Below are 13,945 nucleotides of genomic sequence, written 5' to 3' on the forward strand. Positions count from 1 at the left end.
CTGTAACATTCTCTCTCCCGAACGGAGACGCGACCTTTGTTTCTGTGTCGTGTCTCCGTTCCCGTTGCGGCCTACCACCGGCCATGCACCTGGGACCACCTGGGGCTCTGGTTCGCAGAGCCCACGGCCCGGACTCACCACCTGTGGCGCTGGCTGCCTGCGGATGCTGCGGGAACGGCTGCGACTCGTCTCCGGAGGCTCCAGCGCGGGCCGCGTGGACGTCGGAAGCCCGCAAGCCCCTGGATGGGGGCCGACATCGGGAGCACCGGCAGCGGCAGAGGCAGCGTGTTCGCCCGTCCCGAATCGCGGGGCTTGGGTCGGCCCGCCACGGACCCTTCACCATCCGGCGCGGCCTGAAATAGGCCGCGGGATTTTTCACCGCCCAGCGGGGGCTTCAATATCGGGAGCCCCGACCGCCCCGACGTGGCAACTCCAACAGCCTGACCGCGGGACAAGACGGCAGGGGAAGAGAAAAAGACATTCTGGCCTTCCATCACAGTGAGGAGGGACTGGAGGAGACACACTGTGATGGATGTTTCTTTTTGTTTGGTGTTAGTTGTGATTGTGTGTGTTATTGCATTTTTATTGATTAATCTTATTGGTCTTATTGTTCAACTGCGGGTAATGTTTCATTTTACTACACATTTATGTGTATGTAACAAATAAACGACTATTGATTGACTATTGATGCATTGCCTTCCTGCTGCCAGGGCATAGGATGTCTCTGAGTGGCTGCAGGACGTTCTCAAGAGGGAGGGTGAACAACTAGAAGTCATTGTGCACATTGGCACAAATGACATGAATAGGAAAAACAATGAGGTCCTGCAAAGTGAATATAGGGAGTTAGGTAAAAGGTTAAAAAGCATGCCCTCAAAGATAGTAATCTCCAGATTGCTCCCAGTGCCATGAGCTACTGAGGATAGGAATCGGAAGAAAGAGCAAGTGAATGCATGACTGAGGTGTTGGTGCATTTTTGGATTACTGGGATCTTGTCTGTGGCAGAGGTGACCTATTCTGCCAATGACAGAATTGCGTAAGTCAGCAATACAATCCTCGTGGAGAAAATGTTTTCACAGCGAGTATATCCTTCATCGTAATCTATAGCATTTTCATTGTGTCAAATAAAATAAATTCCGAACAAATCTACTAGCTTCAAACTGGGCATCCACGAGGCACAATGGCCATGAGCAGTAGCAGAATTATATTCTACCATTAAACTAAACTTTTGACCTGGCATTTTGTCACATCAATCCACTTAATATCAAGCCAGGAAACTAATCCTGCTTCAGTCAGATTTATGAAAAAGCATTCCAGGAGCAGCAACAGGATTACCTAAAAATGTGTTAAATCTATTTTATCAAAGGACTACATGTGAGCTAAACTGAAAATAGCATGAAATTGACATAATTTCTTGATTAGCACAGGTGTCAGATGTTCTGGAGAGCACTGGCTGCCTCGCCAACAGTCTGTCTGTCTTTCTACTGTTTTTATTATTTTAAGTATGTGTTAAAAGTATGTTTTAGTGTTTCTTGATTTGTTTTATGTGGGGGGTGGGGGGGGAATTGGGGAAACTTTTTTCAATCTCTTACCTCGACGGAGATGCAATTTTTCTCTGTATCGTATCTCCGTCCCCATTGTGGCCTAACATCGAGGAGCTGGCGGCCTTTCCTGGAGACCGGCCTGACGCTTCATGCCGCAGGCGCGGTGCAGACTTTGCCCTTAGATCGGTGAGGATGGACGACAAAACAGTGTCCACACTGGTCTACCAATCTACCTGTGTTGCCACTTTCAGAGAACTATATGAATAGAGAACCCCCGGGTTTCTCTATTCATTGACATTGCTTAGCACTTGTAAGAAATTGTGCTATCTCCTACCCTGCTTCATATAGCAACCTGGGATAGATCTCTTCCGACCCTGAGGATTTATCAACTTTTATGTTTTCTGTGATATTTAACACCACCTCCTTAATACTGATATGCTCACGACTATCAACGTACCCCTCCCTGAAATTGGTATCTTTCACATCCTTCTTAGTGAATACAATATTTATTTAGGACTATGCCCACATTTCCTGGCCACACACATAGATTACATGTTAAGTGGACCCACTCCTGTCTTGTCATCTCCCTGAATGGGAAAGCTTTAGAGAGATATCGGGCAAAAGGGGCTCGGTTTAATGGGCGCTCGGTCAACATGGTTGAGTAGGGCCACGGGACCTGTTTCCATGTTGTACGAGAATGTATTGGGATTCTCCTTAATCTTATTTGCAAAGGATATTTCCTGGATTTTTTGGGGCTTCTCGTTTGTCTCATAAAGGGTGCTCCTTCACCCACTGGTTGCCGACACACGTTTATTCCTGATCGTTATCATCCAAGGATCTATAATCTTGCCATCTTTACCTTTTAATCCTTCCTGGACCATGATGCCCCTGAACTCTTACTAACTCATTTTAAAAAGGCTCTTGCTTGTCAGATATTATTGTACATCAAGGCATCTGCTCCCAGTCCACTTTCACCAGATCCCCTCTTTTGCTACTAAAATCAGTCTCTCCACAATTTAGGGCCATAACTTGAGGGCGAATCATCCCTTTCCATAACCCCCATGTTTTGTTTCTGTATATGTCATAATATCAAATGGTAAATGTTTCTGTTGCTTCTAAATTGTTTAATTATTCTTGAAGTGATTTTGTGTGTGTAATTTGTCTTAATTCTTTGCAGATTGCGTTTGTTTGAAAACCTACGCATGCTGCCCCATGCTCCTGGTGTCCAGATGCAAGCAATCCCAGAAGATGCTGTTCAAGAAGATAGTGGAGAAGAGGAGGAGGAGGAGGATCCTGATAAACGGATTTCAAGTTAGTTGTAGTCCACCTGCTAAGAATGGATTGTCATATGCTAAGGAAGGATCCTCAATCTACCTCGTAGCAGACCTTGCATTTTTTGTTATCTGCACTTTCTCTAACTGTAGCACTATATTCTGCATGTGTAGGAAAGAACTGCAGATGCTAGCTTAAATCGAAGGTAGACACAAAATGCTGGAGTAACTCAGCGGGACAGGCAGCATCTCTGGAGAGAAGGATTGGGGTGGCATTTTGGGTCAAGACCCAAAACACCAGCATTTTGTGTCTATCTTTGGTACTCGTGTGTGACATGATTTGCCTGGGTGGAATACAAGAGCAAACCTGTTTATACTGTATCTCGGTACACATGACAATAACAAACCAATACCACCTATATTTTGCAATGATAATATGTTGTGTCTAAACAATCAAAAGCAGACAAATATGATCTAAGATGGTATTTAAGAGTGATTACAAAAATATATATGTTTTAAATCCTTTGAAGAGAAGGGCTTCTTGACACAGAAATGAATGAACGACAGACAAAAAGGCATTGTTAGATTAACTTTGAAACCAATGACCCACCCTAGTCATCTTTTCTGGGATAAATTCATGAATAATTTGACCGAGGATGGATTATGCTGGTCAGAATGATGTGTATCATAATGCCATTGCATCAGCTGTGTGGAGGAATGTGGGTTAGTTGTATGTACAAATACCTTTTATTTTAAGTTGATGCTTTATTTTGGAGATATGTTAATTATTTCTTGACTGATAATGGAAGCAAGAGTATTTTCCTGATAAGTTACAAAAAGATACAGGAGGACATTTACAGATACAGGAAGATATCTATTGCAAAATGTTTGAATGGAACAAGCTGAAGTGAACTTGGTCACTAATTATTTGTTTTCAGGATAAGTATAGGTTAAGCATGGGAAAGGTTTGAGTATCCTGAGTTTGTCAAAAGGGTTACATGAATGCACTTTTTTTCCTTTGCCTTCCATGCATATGTATAAATGTTTATTTGAAAGGAACTTAAACTTATGCATTTATAACTGGGGCCTTAGCAATTGACTTATTTGTTCTGTTGCAGTTCGAGCATCTGATAAACGAATAGCTCGTGATGAGGAATTTTCGGACTCTGAAGATGAAGGAGAAGGAGGCAGAAGAAATGTTGCACACCATAAGAAATGTACCAAGCGAGCCAGAATTGATGAAAAGAAAGAGCCAGAAGAGAGAAAATATGGTGAGTACTCAAAAATAGAAGCAACAGAAATTGATGTATATTAGAAGGGTTTCAGTCCCAAACTTCACCTTATCACAGATTTTCAATGAGCTTGAACTGGAGTACAAGACAGACCATACCATACCAAGGCTGACCTACTCCAGAACCACTCAGATGGCCCTTTGACTGACACAGGCAGTTTTTTCTGTTTTTGATTTTCTCTTAAGTTTAAGTGGATTGAAATAATTTTACAATTTAAATTGGTCTATTTTTTTTAATGTAGTTAAAAGAACATGAACCTACTGCAAATTAATTAAAATAACAAAATAAAGTACAATAATTGAAAAATGCATGGAACATCTAATTGGACTGACTTTTTTAATTAAGGTTAGTAAACTATTCAAATAAATCAAGGAGCAGGATGTGAAATTAGTTCAGCCTCTTTCCCTTTACATGCGGGTCTGTATCTGGAATCAATGGTGGGTCCAACAGCAGAGTATGAGATTAGATGCGTTGACATCTGACCTGTGGCACAATTCTGACTTGGTGCAATGTGCAGGTGCAAAAGTTAAGAAGGTATGAATGTTGGAAGGCCAAATGTGACACATCCTTATTGATCTGCTACCCCACAGCAGACTTCACTGGAGTTTAGAAGGATGAGAGGGGATCTTATAGAAACATATAAAATTATAAAAGGACTGGACAAGCTAGATGCAGGAAAAATGTTCCCAATGTTGGGCGAGTCCAGAACCAGGGGCCACAGTCTTAGAATAAAGGGGAGGCCATTTAAAACGGAGGTGAGAAAAGACTTTTTCACCCAGAGAGTTGTGAATTTGTGGAATTCTCTGCCACAGAGGGCAGTGGAAGCCAAATTGCTGGATGGATTTAAGAGAGAGTTAGATAGAACTCTAGGAGCTAGTGGAACCAAGGGATATGGGGAGAAGGCAGGCACAGGTTATTGATTGGGGACGATCAGCCATGATCACAATGAATGGCGGTGCCATTCAAGGGCCGAATGGCCTCTTCCTGCACCTATTTTCTATGTTAATCTGGTCTGTTAAGTCTGTTTGAATGGGTATTGGACAATTAATAGAAATGGGGGAATGTAAAAAAGATACAAAGAAAGTACAGGTAACTGGAATAGATATTTATTGATCCAGTTAATTTGTTTGTGTAAGTATGATAACTGAATAGCCATCTTTGCTGTAAATGTCATGATTTGGTGTCGGAATTGATTTTTTGTTTTCAATATCTATTTGTAAATGTGGAAGAGTAAAGAGGGAGAATAAGGTTAGATTCGTGATTTTTGGCTCATTGAGATGGTTATATGCCATATTGTATATTTCTGTGTGACATGTGGGTGGGGAGTCTATGGCAGATGTGATAAACCAAGATCTTTGCTCTCATGTGGATGTGAAATGTCCTGTAATAATAGACGGAAGATTCTGTCCAATAGTCTGAAAATATTGTTCCTCAAATAACATAATTAAAAGAGAATATTACCTTGTTAAAGCTGGGGGAAGTTGAGATTTATTTCTGAGAAATATAATCTCCAATCCCAAAGTATCTAAGTAAATAGTGTAGTTTGAAATTTTACACATAATTTAAAAAATGACCTTATCCAGGGCCAGAAAATTACGAGGTATACTGTTTTATCAAATATCATCTATGGAGACAGAGAGCATTAATGCAGGAAGTTATGTTAAATCTTTATTAAACACTAGTCTAACTCAACTGGAGTATTGTATAATTCTGGTGAAGGCAGTGGAGAAAATCTCTAAAGCTAATTTGTTATCTGTGTATATGTTTCAAATTAATAACATTCATTATAGGTAACATAAATCAAATGACAAATCTAAGGGACCGAATTCTCTTAGTGAATTTTGCCCAGGCCTCGATGCTATGTGCTTGATAGTTCATTAGACCAGATTTATTAGAATTAGTGATGAGACTCCACATTTAGAAGGATAGATTAGAGAGGCTGGGATGGATTTATTTGGAGACAGGGTGGCCTAGGGGAGATATGAAGGATGTATTTATAATAATGAGGGTCTGGACAAAGTGGATAGTGCGAGGCTATTCCTTATGGTGATAAGGAACCCTTCCGAATTTGGCGGAAAGTTTCCGCTTTATTATTTAATTTCCTCCATTCCGATTTCACCTCACATTTTCCCGCAAAACAGTTGGTAATTGCAATTTGTCAATTTGGTCGCTAGGGGTTCCGCGAGAAATCCCCCACCCTGGAAGTCTCCCCGAAAATGTGGCACCTAGGCTGGGCAAGGCAGCCAATCTTGACCTCATCGGGACTTCCACGGCAAATTCAACAGTGGGTTGAATTTGCAACCTGCGGCCAGGGCTCTGGAACTCCAGCCCAGCCAGCATATCTATCCCCATACCAAACTTCCTTGGCCAGCTGGATAAACCAGCTCTGGAACCAAGAGTGCCAGAAAATCAGTGGTGGGACTGTAATGAGTAAATATTAAATTTAAGTGCAAGATTATATATAACTAAATTAATTAAAATAATAAAAATGTTATTAGTATACAGTAACATATTCACATTATTTTGTAATGACCGTTTTTACTTTGAAATGCACTAACGGCGGCTTGAAACTGGTAATGGTGTGAAACTGGTGTGTAAATTTTTTTTTTTACCCACGCTACACGCCTCGAGCAAGCGCTCGGCTCTTTTCCTCTTTTTTTCACTTCACTCACATGCATGAAAAGTATAATAATCATAGGGAATATATTTAGCGACGCCTATATGGCGCCAGTGTGAAACGGCCTTTAGTGGTCAGTGGACAGGTGCTGTACATGACATATTTTTATGTAGGGATTACCTGAGACATGTAGATTATTTAAAGGGTTCCGCAAGGGTAAAAAGGTTGAGAAAAACTGTGCCAGATGGTAGAGGATAGATCGAAATTACCGACTGTTTTCGGATGGTCAATATCGATGCATTGTATTGCGATCCTTGTTAGCACGGTCACTGACTCGAGCTATGAAATCCTTCCATCTGCTTAGTCAAGTTGCATATATCAACTCTTTCTTCATAACTTAGTCATACATTTTATGACCATTGTTCTTTTATTCAACACCAAGAGAATTGGGTTGTGTAAGGAAAAAGGAAAGTCGAAAGTTGCAAAAAGTATCTCTGTTCAATTACCGTTCTATAAATAGCAGAATATACACATGATAGGCCTGACATTGTACATGTAGTCCAAGAACTACAGACTGTTGGAAATAATAGTCGTTTTTCACACATGAATGTAGCGTACGCATTTGGTGTGCATACTTTTTTTTTTGCTTAAAAGTTGCATTACGCACCATATTATGGATTTTGATGTAAAATTCTGAATTTTGGACCAAAATTATGAATTTGTAAAATCAAATGTTGGGAGGTCTGGTTGAGAATAATAGGTCACAGATATAAAATAAGTTGGAATCTGGGACTCACTGCCTGCAAAAATGGTGAAGGTAGGTTTATCCAATGATAAATTGGATAAATATATGCTGGAGATGAATTTGCAAGCCTATGGAGAAAGGACTTCCGGTTGGAAATAGACAGTTAACCTAGTAGAGAACCATCGCAATCATGCTGAATGATTGAGCTGAATTCATCCCATATACTGTACTAATTCCATAATTCTATGCTATTTTTAGTTTAGTTTAGAGATACAGCGAGAAACAGACCCTTCGGCCCACAGGGTCCGTGCCGACCAGCGATCCCTGCATAGTAACACTATCCTACACACACTAGGAACAATTTTTACATTTACTAAGCCTTTTTACCTCCTATCTTTGGAGTGTGGGAGGAAACCGAAGATCTCGGAGAAAACCCAAGGAGTCACGGGGAGAATGTACAAACTCCGTACAGACAACACCCGTAGTCGGGATCGAACCTGGGTCAACAGCGCTGTAAGGCAGTAACTCTACCACTGCGCCACCATGCTGCTATGTAACAATATCTGAAGATGCTCCAGTAGTAGGATATGTAGGCAGGATATGGTAGGCCATTTCGGACTGAGATGAGGAAAACCTTTTCACCCAGAGAGTTGTGAATCTGTGGAATTCTCTGCCACTGAAGTCAGTGGAGGCCAATTCACTGGATATTTTCAAGAGAGTTTTAAATTTAGCTCTTAGGGCTAAAGGAATCTAAGGATATGGGGGAAAAGCAGGAATGGGGTACTGATTTTAGATGATCAGCCATGATCATATTGATTGGCAATGCTGGCTCGAAGGGCTGAATGGCTTGCTCCTGCACCCATTTTGCTACGTTTATTCCTTCTACTTCTGAGGTCTTCCTCTTACAGTGTGATTCATTTGAACTGCAATTCATTGGTTTTCTTTTGGCTGAGGAGTTTTTTTTCAGTGGATTGATGTTATGAAGGACAATGACTACTCGATTTTCATAAGATTAAAGAAAATAATTCCTGTGCAAAGAAATGTAGCCTTTCATTGGGAAAGCTATTATTTGATAGCTCTTTGGATAAAGATCAAGAATGTAGTTTAAATAACACTTAATGTACTATATCACAATGAAGGACATATTTAAATTGCCTTTCTCTAAAACTGTTTTTTTTCTGCAGAATCTAATTGTTTTGAAATGTTTGCAGATACCAAAGAAGAAGACAGACCTAAAGATAGCAGTGCAGACATAGCAGATGTAAAGGGGTAAGCTAAATTGCATTCTGCATTTTTTTTCAATTGTTAACATAACTCGAATGACAAATCTCAGGGTCAAAACTCTCTCATTGAATTTTACCTTGGCCTGGTTGCCATGTACTTGATAGTTCATCTGACCAGGCTTGACTAATTGGTAGTGGACTTTGAATGATGTGAAATGTCTTCATTGCTTTAAAAGTTGAAACCAGATACTAATCAGTACTAAGTGATGGAACTGAGCGAGCAGCAAATGGGGGTCGTCCAGGGTTTCTAGCTACTGACCTGTTCAGTGTCCTCCGTTAGAATTTGCACATGCTCTGACACTGCAGAGGGACAATGTCTGGTTGAGAAATAATCCACTGTTACACTGCCAGTTGATGCTCATTAACTAGATCTGTACATAAATCACCTTTGCTTGAGCTTGGTACCAGAGGTCACATTGAGGTAGAAATTCAGAATTGAATATAAGCATTATATGTAATATAATATTGTTTGTAGGTCCTACTTTACCTGCAAAATTTCAGAGTAGGTATCAAAACAGTGTTTTGTTATATTAACTCATATAGTTGAGTACTAATTTCTGTGCTTTTGTCTGTGAGAAAAGTAAACGTTTTGAAAGGAAATCTGTTCTCCTGTTCAATCCCTTCTGTATTTAAGTGACTTTAATGTCATAGTTTTTTATATTCCTGCTTCTATATACATGGCATTAAAAAAAATGACTATTAATATGTTTTCCCTCTCAGGATCAAGTCTGAACAAACCATCAAATAGAATGAGAAAATGCTGGAAATATTTACCAGGTTAGGTAGAATGTTACCAGATAAACAATGTTACCATTTCAGATCAGTCGTCTTTTATCAGAATCTATGAACATTGGAGCCCATTAATGAAGCAAATGGTGGTGGTCCTATCCCGAAGAAACAGTTCTGTTTTTGAAGACTAAAACATTTTTGTACTTTTTCAAGTGGACCACATATTTATTTCAAAACTGGGCATTTGTGTTGGTCAGATTTTTTTCTTGACATTCTTAAGCAAGTACAAACAGTCCTAATTATGAAATTGAAAGAAAGATTTGGTTTGACAACAACCCTACCATGTTGCAAATAATAGCATTTGTAATTAATGTTTTTTAACCAAACGATTTTGCTTTTATTTGAGCTATCTGTTTCTTTGTTGAACTCTTTTTACTATCTTTTACAAATATTTGTAATTAAATGGTGTATAACTAAATGGTGCAGGAGTGTGGGTGATTGTGTAAGATGTTACACTGTGATAAATGTTAAGTACCACCGTGGTTTCTCACTTTGTAATTTAATGACATCTTCAGTACTATAGTATTTTCACTTAGCACAACAAAACAAGACGAACATTCTATTTATGAGCACCAATTTCAAGCTAAGATGCCATGCACGTGATCAACACAATTTTAGGTATTTTAAGGATTAAAGCTAAATTCGTTATTGTGACTGAAAGAATGGAATTTTGTTTTGCATGTGACTGCAGACTTGGCAAATGCTTGGTGTTGCGATGCTGTCAGCTATCTATGTGGGAAAATCATTTGACAAGAGGAATATTACTTTGGTCTTTTCTCAAATAATTATTTTACTGATATGATATGAGGAGGGGGGGAAGGTTCATAGCATTTAATAGAGTTTGGTTTCCCTTGCCCTAAAATCTCTTGCCATTTACATCTTCATCTCTTTAGGCTTCCATATCCCAGATTCTGTCACAGAATCTCTCAATGTCAAAGTTAAGTGGTTTCCAAAGGCTTTCAGTATCTTGTCATTTTATTTTTGGTTGAGTAAAAGTAGGCATTTGGATATAGTATTTCTTGTCATAAAAGCAACAAGTCTTTCAAAACACATTGAAAAGTCAATACACAAGTTCATTTGGCGGTGCCTCGGTGTGCTACTCTAGAAAGGCAGGGGAGTAGAATAGAATCTTTGCTATTTATATTAAAATTGGAGAGCAACTTTGGAGGATGCACATGCAAAGTTAGAGTAAGTCCAGACTTTGCTATCCAGTTCCTTCAGAAAATGGCGCTCGGATCAAATGCTTTGATTACTATAACATTGCTGAGTTGCTTCAGAAAAAGCTGATTAAAACGCTGTGATGTGACGCCCTAATTGCTACAAAACAATATCTTTGGCATTGCAAATTACCTTTTACAAGTTTGGAGTCTTTGTGTTCTGTTAATGGAGATTATAAAAAGGTAAATATGTTTTCTGTTTACTTTTTTATTCCTCGTGTCTCTTCATTTAATCTCTTTTGCATTCTGTGCCGAATTTGTCATTAAATTAAATATTCTAACTGATATGCAATTTAGTTTCTGCACTTTTTATTAATCATTCCTCAGTCTATTTAAGGAATTTCATATAGGTCCTCAATGTTTAGTTTACAGATAGTGCGGAAACAAGCCCCGGCCGACCAACTCTGTGCCGACCAGCGATCAGCGCACACTAACACTATCCTACACACACTATGGATAACTTGCATTTTACCAAAGCCAATTAGCCTCGTCTTTGGAGTGCAGGAGGAAACCGAAGCACCCCGAGAAAACCCCTGCAGGTGATGTGGAGAACGTACAAACTCCGTACAGAGAAGGATCAAACCCAGGTCTCTGGCGCTGTAAGACCGCTGTGCCTTTGTGCCGCCCAACAGGATGTCCGGTTGAGTCCACAGTGCTTTCAAGACAGCAGCATGCCTTGCGAAACACTTTTGAAAGTCAATACACAAGTTTGTGGCTAATGAGTGGCATTGCTAATAATTTTCTGTTCCAGAAGATCAGACTTATTTGTTTTTATAAGTGCAGAACATCTTATAATTTTTTTTAGCCTCCTTTAGAATTAGTACAGCTATTACCATCAGAATTAGTACGGTAGAAATGTTTACAGATATGCATATTTTTTGTCCTATTTGGGTCTGTTGAACTTTGGCCCCGTATCTTGTACATTAGAATGTAACGAAAACATGGCAAAGTCACCAGGTCTAAATTTTGTTGATAGGAATAAAAAATGCTACTCTAATTAATTTCAGTGAGTTACAACGCAATATTTGTTTTCTTTTCCTAAAAAAATTGTGGACAATTCATACAGAGGGTAGAGGTAAAGAACATTTGCTTACTCTTATGTTTTTTTAAATTGCATCCTCAATCCAGAAATTTGTCTAGATTGAGGATAACTCATTTAGCAAATACATTAAACAAGTGAAATTACTATATTTAATAAATATTGAAATTTATTCCAAAATTATGTGGAATGTTAAAAAAAAGTGAGGTATATTGTTCATTGTAGGATAGGAAATGCACATCGCAAGTATCTGCAGTGACTAGACATAATTAAATGCTCCATTAATAATATTTTTTCCAAGTAGTCTCGTCAAGTGCATATGAAACACGACCAGTGGTTCGGGTTCAAATACAGATTATCCAAATGGGAATTTAGTATTAAGATTCCCGCTACCTCAAAACCTTAATAATAATTATTTCTGCTTCGGAATTCTAACTATCAGCTCTGCTCTTTTTAAAAATGGTTGGTAAAAACAAAACTCATTTAGCATTCCAGTTGTGTTGCATGTGCCAACACTGCAAAGATCTATAGCCCCTGGAGGATATAGAATGTGATTACCAAAGAACAAGGAGCATACGCAGTGTTGGAGCATTAATATTGCAGTGACTAGACAGAATGCCTTCAGTATATTCTCATTATATCTACATTATATGTGAAAATACCTCACTGTACACAGACATAAGAAATAAAATTCACTTTTTCTCTTGCTGGTTCCAATTAAAGTGATTGATTTCTGATCCATGTCTTTCAAATGACTTGTACTTCAGTGAAAAGGCCATTTGGTTTTGTATTAAGGAATATCCACGGCGTGCCAAATTGAAAGGTGCAACAGAAATTTACGTTCAACAAAAAAGCTTTTGAACCAACCTTCAGTAACTAAATGGTGTGACCAGGTTTTAAATTTCTCAAAATCCTACATAGATGTACTTTTGGAAAACTCTACATTTCAGCAAAAACAAATAGAAATTTTAGTCAAACGCAAAGTGCTGGAGAAACTCTACGAGTCAGGCAGCAGCTGTGGATTTTAATGGACAGATGATGTTTCCTAGGACCCTTCAGACAGATGAAACATAGAAAATAGGTACAGGAGTAGGCTATTCCGCCCTTCGAGCCAACATCGCCATTCAATATGATCATGGCTGATCATCCAAATCAGTACACCGTTCCTGCTTTCAATAGTCGTTTATTTGTCACATACACATAAATGTGTAGTGAAATGAACATTACCCGCAGTTGAAACACTAAGACCAATAAGAATAATCAATAAAAATGCAATAACACATTCAATCATACAGTAACACCAAACAAAAGAAACATCCATCACAGTAAGTTTCCTCCAGTCCCTTCTCACTGTGATGGAAGGCCAAAATGTATTTTCTCTTCCCTGCCGTCTTCTCCCGAGGTCAGGCTGTTGAACTTGCCACGTTGGGGCGGTCGGGGCTCCCGACATTGGAGCGCCGCGCCGGACGGTGAAAGGTCCACGGCCTATTCCAGGCCGCGCCGGACGGTGAAAGGTCCGCGGCGGGCCGACCCAAGCCCCGCGATTCGGGGTGGGCGAACACGCTGCCGCTGCCGGAGCTCCCGATGTCGGCCCCCATCCAGGGGCCTGCGGGCTTCCGACGTCCACGCGGCCCGCGCCGGAGCCTCCGGAGATGAGTCGCAGCCGCTCCCGCAGCATCCGCAGGCAGCCAGCGCCGCAGGTGGTGAGTCCGGGCCGCGGGCTCTGCGAACCAGAGCCCCAGGTGGTCCCAGGTGCATGGCCGGTGGTAGGACGCAACGGGAACGGAGACACGACACAGAAACAAGTTTGTGTCTCCGTTCGGGATAGAGAATTTTTTACAGTTCCCGTTCCCTCCCACCCCCTCCCCCCCACATAACATACAAACACTACACCATATTAAAACTACAATTCATACAAAAACAACAAAAAACACAAAAGACAGACGGACTGCAGGCAAGCCGCAGCTGCGACGGAAGCGCTGGCTCCTCCTAACTGTGTATCCCTTGTCCCTTATCCCCATATCCCTTGATTCCGTTAGTTCTAAGAGCAATATCTGACTCTTGTGAGCGGAAAGAAAGTGGGAAATGTGTGGGCATGGGACAAAGCCTGGTCAGTGATAGGTAGGTACCAGAGAGGAAGGTGGGGCATAA

General features: G+C 40.2%; 1 protein-coding gene across 1 annotated transcript in view; it reads left to right on the forward strand.

Annotated features, from left to right (window-relative positions):
• Positions 1–11,773, forward strand: part of LOC144593669 (histone deacetylase 2-like) — a 35,564-nt gene extending 23,791 nt beyond the window's left edge. Inside the window, exons 11-14 of the mRNA XM_078399607.1 lie at positions 2,719–2,852; positions 3,931–4,083; positions 8,678–8,735; positions 9,470–11,773. Coding sequence (XP_078255733.1) covers positions 2,719–2,852; positions 3,931–4,083; positions 8,678–8,735; positions 9,470–9,497 — 373 coding nt within the window. The 3' untranslated portion in view covers positions 9,498–11,773. The remainder of the gene's footprint in view (positions 1–2,718; positions 2,853–3,930; positions 4,084–8,677; positions 8,736–9,469) is intronic.
• Positions 11,774–13,945: the final 2,172 nt, after the last annotated feature.

The sequence above is a fragment of the Rhinoraja longicauda genome, chromosome 5, assembly GCF_053455715.1.
Source record: "Rhinoraja longicauda isolate Sanriku21f chromosome 5, sRhiLon1.1, whole genome shotgun sequence".
Classification (NCBI taxonomy): Eukaryota; Metazoa; Chordata; class Chondrichthyes; order Rajiformes; family Arhynchobatidae; genus Rhinoraja; species Rhinoraja longicauda.